The sequence below is a fragment of the Alligator sinensis genome, unplaced genomic scaffold (assembly GCF_000455745.1).
Source record: "Alligator sinensis unplaced genomic scaffold, ASM45574v1 scaffold1354_1, whole genome shotgun sequence".
Classification (NCBI taxonomy): domain Eukaryota; kingdom Metazoa; phylum Chordata; order Crocodylia; family Alligatoridae; genus Alligator; species Alligator sinensis.
The window spans coordinates 319,566-327,650 of NW_005842344.1; the positions used below are offsets into that span (position 1 = coordinate 319,566).

Here is an 8,085-nt window from a genome sequence, read left to right on the forward strand (position 1 = left end):
ATTCACGGAGGGAGGTGGAGGTTGGGGCCAAGGAATCCATTGCCTTGAAAAAATGCAAATGAAAAGAGAGGGCCCTGCAGTGAAGTTGCTCTGAAGATGAGTGCGGCGGGCACAGAGCCCGGGGCATGGCTCAGACCCCGCGCGCTAGGATTGCTGTCGCAGCTGGGCTCGCGGAGCGGCTGAACGGGAGGGGGGGACCTCGCCAACTGGAAACCAGGCGTCCATCTGCCTGGCTGTCCCCATCCTTCCCCACCCTCTGCATGGCTCCTCTCTCTGTCCCAACACATCTCTGGCCTGTCCGATATGCCAGCCCCAGCATTTCAGATCTCAGCACCAATCCTGCTCTCAAGGAAGCAAGCAGCCATGGTGGGAAGGAGGCGTCCCCTGTCCCGCTCAGACCCTGCAGAGAATCTCTCCCCACAATCCCCCGACCATGGAGATTCCCTGAGTTTCACCTCCGGTCTCCCTTGATGCCAGCAGCAGGGCAGCCTGCCCAGAGCGGGGAGGGATCTCTCCATTCAGGCCCTGTCTGTGCCACACAGCAGGGCATGGTCGTGGTAAAAGAGGCTCCTTTCCCCTCCTTCCCCACCCAAGAGATGAACCCAGCACCCCAGGGTCGACCCCAGAGTCCCCACCTCGGAGCCCCCCACCCCCCCAGACCTCCCAGCGATCTGGCCCGTGGGAGGTGCTGGATGTCCTGGCCTAGACCTACCTGACATGCCGGGACCTTCCCCACAGGTGTTGCCCAGCCCTATCATCAGCTCCAATGGGCCAGGAGAGGAGAAGCTGTTTCGGAGCCAGAGTGCCGACGTCGAGATGACGACAGAGAAGGAGCGGCTGAAGAAGATGCTCTCCGAGGGGTGAGCTGCAGCCCTGACAGGGGCTTTTCCCCCGGGGAAAAGCTCAAGTGGGCTTGGAGCAATGGAGGCACACGCCTTGCTTCCCAGGGGCCCCTGGCTCGGACTCTGCACCTGTCTGGAGCAGCAGTGGCACCCAATCCTTCCAGCTACCCTTCCTGGCTCCCACAGCCACCTCTGCCCCTGTGTAGGGAGCAAGGACCCCACTTGAAGGTTTCCCACAGTCCAGGGCCCGCCGGGATGTCCTGGTCACCATGTCCAGACCCCTCCTCGATGGTCATGAGGGCACAGAAGTCCACATACACCACGGGGTGGGTGTGGGAGCGGGGTCCCGGCCAGGCCTGGCTCTGATCAGGTCATGGTAACTTGGGCATTGGCTCCTTGGGGTTGAGACCCCCATGCAAGCAGGGTCCTCGGTCCCTCATTCCCCGTCCCCTCCCGCAGCTCGGTGAGCGAGGTCCAGTGGGAGGCCGAGTTCTTCACCCTCCAGGACAACAACAACAAGCTGGTGGCTGCTCTGCACGAGGCCAACGCCAGTGTGGACCAGTGGAAGAACCAGCTGGCCGCGTACCAGGAGGAGACGGAGACACTGCGGCAGCGGGTGAGCACAGCGGGGTCCTGAGGGGAGCAGGGTGGGGGACACCTAGTCTCAAGCCCATGTGAGCCCAGACTCTGGGCTACGGGGTCCCCTTCATTCCTGCAGGCATCCACGGGGGACGGGGCTGCAGGTCTGGGGAATCACGTGGGACTCACAGGAAGGCAGCTGATGCAGAAACCAATTGAGGCATCGGGGTGCTGGCCCTGGTGTGAAGGCTCATTAGGCTCCCCTTCTCCCCCTCAGAGATGGGGCTCTCATTAGTTGCTAGGGAGGTGGCTGGTCCAGCTCCTCTCCCCATATGCAGGCAGGCTGGTAAAGCAGAGCCCCACAACTGTGGGGAGGGGGAGCACAAAGCCGGCGCGTCCTTGCATCTCTCCCATCTCTGCTACTTAAGGCTTTCCCTTTGCATTCATTGCCGGACGCTGTGCCAGGGCAGCCGTCTGGCCTGGCAGCAGGCAAGACACAAGCCTCTCAGTGGGCTGAAGTCAGCACGGGTGGGAGCCGCAGCAGAGGTGCCAGACAAACAGGCCCTTGTCCAGCTGAAAGAATGGGATCTTGTGGCTTGGGCGCTGGCAGTCAGCTGAGGGGCTGCTGCAGCCGTGGGAGTCACGTGGCCAGGAGGGGGTTCACAATGGGCCTGAGAAGGAGACTGGGGGGACCGAGGTGGGAAGGGGCCCCCAGGTCCCTTGTTCTGGGCCTGTGATGACCCATGCTGGCTCCTGTCCACGTGCAATGGAGAGTGGTTTCCAGCCCAGCCATGTCAGCACTGCCCTGAGGCCTGGATGCAGCTGGTGTGGCCATTGGCAGAGCTGTTCAAAACGAATCCTCTCCCAATGAATAATTTAAGCCTCCGTGCAGCAGGTTTCAAAAGCAGAGGGGCCGTGGGCCAAGCCCTGTCTGCATTTCCTCCACTGGCTTTCACAGAGGGTCTGACCCCGCTTTGCTGGAAGGCTGAGGCTGCTGGAGCTGGCTCCAGTGGTTTGCAGAGAGGATGTGACGTGCCCCATTCAGGGCTAGCTCCGCATGACCCACTGGCCGAGGTCTTGCCTTTGTGCTCTCCAGGGTTTGCAGAGCTGGGAAGCTGAGGCTGAGAGTGGTTGTTGCTGCAGATGGGCTGGGGAAGTGCCAGCGAGCTGCTGGGAGGAGATAGCAGGGAAGTTGTCAGGGGCTGGGCGAGATGCTCAGGACCTGATCCCCCGTCTCACGTGTGTGTCCACGCAGGTGGCTGAGCTGGAGTTGCAGGGAGCTCAGGATTCCTCCAACGAGAGCAACAAGGAGGACCTGAGCCAGACGCTGGAGGAGCTGGAGCTGCTGATCAAGTCAAAGGACGAGGTAACTGCCCCAGAGCAGACACAGCAGAGCAGCCGGGCGCCCCCACATGCAGGGGCAAACCTGGAGGGTCGGTCGTCACAGATGCCCGCGCATCTCAGGCTGTCGCCTGCCCTGTGCCCTGCAGTGGCCTCCAGAGCCCTTGGCTCATGTCGTCCCAGCCACACCTCTGTCGGTTCAGGGCCTTTCCATTGCCAGCACAAGGGAGTGTGAATCCCCGTGTTCATGCCTGGACAATGCCCCGGATGAGAGAAGGCTCTGCCAGGTGATACAGGGCGTCAACCCTCAACCTTCACTGACGTGGCTGATTCCCAGCCCATCAGCCAGGGCCTGCCATGGTCCCCCAGGCTCGTGTCTCAGCCCTGCAGCCTTTGTTCCCATTGCAGCAGGAGGCTGCTATACCAGGCTCTGTCCAGGGAATGCCTTGCTCCTGAGGTTGCCAGGCACGGGGCAATGCACAGATCAGCAGTGGGGAGGCCCACAGGGTCCCCTGGCTCCAAGAGCAAGGCCAAGCCCAACGAGCACAAGCCCTGAGGGTCCCAGACTGAGGACCACGGACAGGGGTCTGCCTATTGCCCACTTCCCACCTCCTGCCGGACAGCCTGGCTGTGCCCCCCGACCCGCTCCTCTCAGCAGTGGCTGCATTCAGCCTCTAGCTTTCTTATTGCCTATCACTTTCACAGTGTTTAAATTAATGATTTAAAGGAGCACTTTAATTACAGGGGCGGGGGGAGGGGAGTGTGGCGTCCAGTATTTGCTCATTGCATGTTCTTCCACCCAGGCTGTGTCCTGGCAGAGGCTGGGTGGAGGATCCCAGCACGGGGCGTGGGGGCCACGTGCTGTGGGGGTCGGTGTGTGCACTTCACTCTGCAGCAGTTCCCTTCCAAAGCAATGTCAGGGAGAGCTCCTGTGACCTCCGGCCCTGCCTGGATGCAGGGAAGAGCTGGCACTTCCCCATAGAGAGCAGGAAGAAAGGGCAGTGGAGGGAGGAGGCCCCGCTGACTGGGGGTGGGGGGCAGCTCTGTGGTTTGATGTGTTCAGTGCTCAATTCTTCTTTGTGGTTTAGGAAATTCAGATGCTGAAGAGCCAGAAGTGCAGCCGGTGGGAGGCCGAGGGGGAGCGCGAAGAGATGCTGCAGAAGCTGCAGGTAATAGGGGTGCCCCTGCAGAGACCCAACCTAGGACGCCAGTTCAGCCCAGAGGGATCAGTCTCCCTTTGCCTGGGGGGGGACAGAGGATGCAGGGTTGCCCAGCTCCACCATCCTGCCAGGCCCCCCGTTCTCCAGGAGGGTGCAGCTTGAAGAATCCCACCGCTTCCCCCTCTCCCGGGCTGTCAGGGGGCTCCGCACCACAGACCTCTGGTTCCTGTGGAGATGGCCAGTGAGGCGGTCCCTAGACACCCGTCGCAGGATTTTGTCCTGTTCTGTGTATTATTGGGGGCTGTTGGTGGCTGGGGACTGACCCCTGGCACTTTGTGGGGGGCTCTGGAGCAGGACTGAGATGCCCCCAAAGATGCAGTCATACATACCGCTGTGCACCAGCCCTGCAGCGCAAACCTGCCCTGTCCAGGGACCAGGGAGAAGAGTGCCCTGGATCCCTCCATCCCTTGGGAGGCTGAGGCTCAGCTCCTCGGCTGGGCCTGGCCTGGGCAGAGGACGTGTTCAGCCTGTGGGAAGGGGAGCCTCAGAGTCTCTTGCCAGCCGCCCCATGAGGAGCAGAGCTCCAGTTTCAGCCAGCCAGCGAGGAAGGGCGGGCAAGGAGGATGGATGCAAGCTGCTCTCTGCCTGCGGGCAAGGATGCAGATGGAAGCACTCGTGCTCTGTCCATTTGTGCTTCAGAGGCTGCCTGCGCCCGTCTCTGCCCATGGGGCTGGGGCTCTGCACAGGGCACAGGAGCCTGGTTTCAAAAAGAGAAGGACTTTTCCTAACACTCGATGTCTCCAGAACTGAAACACCAGGAGACAGGGCAGGGGCAGCACGGAGGGGCCTGGGCTTTTCCAGGAGCTCAGCCCCTCTACATGCAGTTTCCTGCTGGGCTTGCAGAGGCTGGTAGATGGGTTGCAGGGCTGGCCATGGGCTGCCTGGGGGTGTACGCGCATGCAGGGGTGGCTGTGGGACAGGGCACATGCTCCAGTGTCGCAGCACGAGGCAGGGGGAGGGCGGTGGCTGCAGGCCCCTGGGGGCACCTCAGCGGAGCCACGTCGCTGCCCTTCCACTGACCAGGCCCTTGCCTCCCCCGCCAGGAGCTGGAGGCCCGGAACGCAGAGCTGGAGCGACGCCTGCACCTGGCTGAGCAGACGCTGGCCGAGACCCTGGCCGAGAGGGAGAAGATGCAGAGCGAGGTCACCAAGGCAGCCGAGCTCATGGACGTCAAGATATTCGAGCTCAGCGAGATCCGGCAGGGACTGGCCAAGCTCCTGGAGAGCAACTGAGGAGCCAGGAGGCCCATGGGGAAGGCGGGGTCCCCGCCGGGGCCATCAGACTGCCGTCAGGGGCACAGGGCTGGAGCCAGGCAGGGCCCATCCACGAGCCACCGCTGCCCGGAGCCAAAACTGGCTTGAGCCACTTGCGCACAGAGCACTGCGGCCGGCGCGTCCCCGCAAGACCAGCCCTAAGGGACATCCAGGCTCCTCTGGCTCCTGGCACAGCCTGGCCCTCCCTGCGCGGCTCAGTGACTCGGCTGCCCCGGCCCCCCTGGCTCCCGCACTGCACTGCCCACATTTTTACAGCCCCTTTTCTAGCCATGGAGAGCCGCCTTTGCGTCTCTCAGTAGTTTTTGTAGGAAAACACTTGCCTCTTGTAGAACGAGCCGCTCGGCCTCCGCTGCCCAGGGAGGAGATGGCTCGTCTCACCATGGGCAGCAGCGGGTCCTCCCTTTCCCCACCCTGCCACGTGTTTCAACAGGATCTGATCACTTTGGTTCACTATCTGTGTGCACCGGGGCCTGGGAGCATGGGTGGGTCATGGCCTGGCCCCATCCCTGCTCCGCTGCTCAGGCTCATCCTCCAGAGGGGTGAGGAGCTGCAGGCTTCACCTCTGTAGCTGAATTTTAAGGCCACGGGGTTTTCTTCTTACTTTTTAAAGCTGCTTTTTGAAGATGAGAGCAGTGGCCGTACTGCGGGGAGGGTTGGTGGGGGGAGCATTTGAGATGTGGGATATCCCCTGGGGATGCCCAGCAAATTGCCAGGCTGGCATCTCGCCAGGCCTGTGAGGGTTGTGATTATTTGAATTAAATGGAGCAAATCATAGTTGCTCTTGTGTGTGGGGAAGAGCAGCCCCGTGTCCATCAATGCTGCAGCCTGGGGAGGACACCGGTCGTCTCCCCACCGGGCAGATAGATGCAGCTGGGCCATGGGACGCTGGGGAAGCGTGAGTGCTCGGGGATGTTGTCCGGGCACCGGGCTCTGACGGGGCTCGAAGCAGCTTGGGGAGCCTCATGCCTCCTCCCACGGCTGGAAGACCCTGTAGTCTCCTAGTAGCGTGCTTAGTCTTGTGCTGCCGCCCAAGCAGTGTCGATGTAGGGGGCTGGCAGCCTCCCGGAAGGGGGTGGGGGGGCACTGGGTTTGGATATTACTTTTCTCTTTGCTGCGTAGATCGAGTGTAGACAGAAGTGGTAGCGACGAAGGTTCCTGGGAGCCTGCAGAAGGGGTGAAGAGTCTTCCTAGAGCGCTAGCAAGCAGTAGAGGCCAAATCGCCTGCGCTCAGAGCGGCGTGACTCTGCAGGCCTGGCCCTCCTCCCATTCGCGCCAGGAGAGGGGACGTCAGCACCAAGCTGACAGGCAGGAAGGATCAGGCCCAAGGAACAAGTCCAAGCACGGCGGAGCTGCCCTGGGCTCTGGGAGAGCCTCTGCCTCGGCCAGCGCCCACGTGAGTGAGGGGAGTTTGGCCCATTACCCTCCAGGAGCTCAGAGCTGCGGTAGGGGTAGGATCCGCGGTGCTGGGCCTGCATGTAGGTGGGAAACCACCAAGGTTGTGGGCATGAGCCTGGCATCGCACCCATTTGCTACAGGGCGATCGGCAGGGGATGGAGAGTCCCAGGGCACACATACCCCCCCCGCCAGTGCTCCGGGAACCCCCTTCCCTCCCCTTTGGAAATAGAGCTCAGCTCCAGGAAAGCTGCCTTCTCTCCGGCTCTCTTTGTGGGGCGTGGGGGCAGCAGGGGCCGCGCGCGTTTTGTCAGCTGCAAACTCCTGGAAGATGCCGGTTGCTGACGTGTTCAGGGTCCGCTCGGCGCTCTCCGTCTCACCACCCCCGCCGCATGGCTGGCGCCTCCAGCCTTTCTCATTGATCAGAGCTGACGGCAGCAGCCGGGTCGCACCCTCGCTGAGTCAGGTCGTCGGGGCAGGCAGCGCTGGCACTGCTGCTCCCAAGGGAAACGCGGGGAAGCCTGGAGCCGAGCTGGTGCAGATCCCAGCAGGACTGGCTCCAGGGAGGAACAGAGCAGGCGCAAGCCCCAGCATGGAGCTCAGGTGAGGCCGTGACATGACTCCACCCGATTCCCTGCTGGGCTCTGCATGCCCTCCCCATGCACCTGCACACTCATCCCTAGCAGGTAGCACTCAGCTCTGCCCCCGTGCCAAGCCTTTTCCACTGCAATTTCCAGCCCAGACCAGGCTGAGCTGCCACTCAAAGCAGGAGGCCAACGGCTCTAACTAATTGCAGCGCAGTGAGCGGAGCCAGCAGCAGCACTCCCCAACCCCTGCCTCGTGGGGTGCACAGCACGGACCAGAGCCCCAGCTGCCCATGCACAAGCGGCTCGTGCAGATCCAGGCACCAGCCAGGACCTTTCCGTCTCTGAGCCCCCGTCAGTCTCCACTGCTGTTTTCCGGCCTTGCGGCCTCTGGGAGGAAGTAGCCGAGCCTCGTCCCTGCTCCACTGAGTCACGAGCAGCTGACTCAGCTGCGGTAGGGCCAGGAGGCTCCTGCCCAAGGACAGGAGCTGTGCGCCGGATGGTCCCGGGAGGCGCCTCTCTTCCAAACTGGCGCTGAATCCACCAGCACCAGCTTCCACGCCGGCCCCAACCCCACACTCAGGAGCACGACGGGCAGCTGCGCAATGGCGGGGCACTGGCTCCCCCCGTTCTGCCCCAGTGGAGCAGCAAACATTGCAGAGGCACGGCAGGGTCTTGCACGGCCCCCACTGCTCTCCGCCTGCACCCTGCCCTGGTCCCTGTGCCCAAGGGCCCTCACCCCGTCCCCTGGTTTTTATTTTTGCTTCTTTCTCCCAGTCACAGCTACTGTCAAAGTGCGGAAGAAGGCAGCATCTGCCAGTACAGGGACCTCCACCGACTGCCCAAAACTGAC

At 62.4% G+C, this 8,085-nt stretch overlaps 1 protein-coding gene across 4 annotated transcripts in view; it reads left to right on the forward strand.

Moving 5' to 3' along the window:
• Positions 1-8,085, forward strand: part of HOMER3 (homer scaffold protein 3) — a 22,127-nt gene extending 14,042 nt beyond the window's left edge. For 3 of the 4 annotated variants that reach the window (XM_006028837.3, XM_025210273.1, XM_025210272.1), the window contains 5 exons: positions 739-860; positions 1,302-1,458; positions 2,677-2,787; positions 3,851-3,931; positions 5,026-7,035. In XM_006028837.3, coding sequence (XP_006028899.1) covers positions 739-860; positions 1,302-1,458; positions 2,677-2,787; positions 3,851-3,931; positions 5,026-5,214 — 660 coding nt within the window. In that variant the 3' untranslated portion in view covers positions 5,215-7,035. Of the gene's footprint in view, positions 1-738; positions 861-1,301; positions 1,459-2,676; positions 2,788-3,850; positions 3,932-5,025; positions 7,036-8,009 lie in introns of those variants that run through there. The other variant, XR_003095290.1, reaches the window with a different exon arrangement.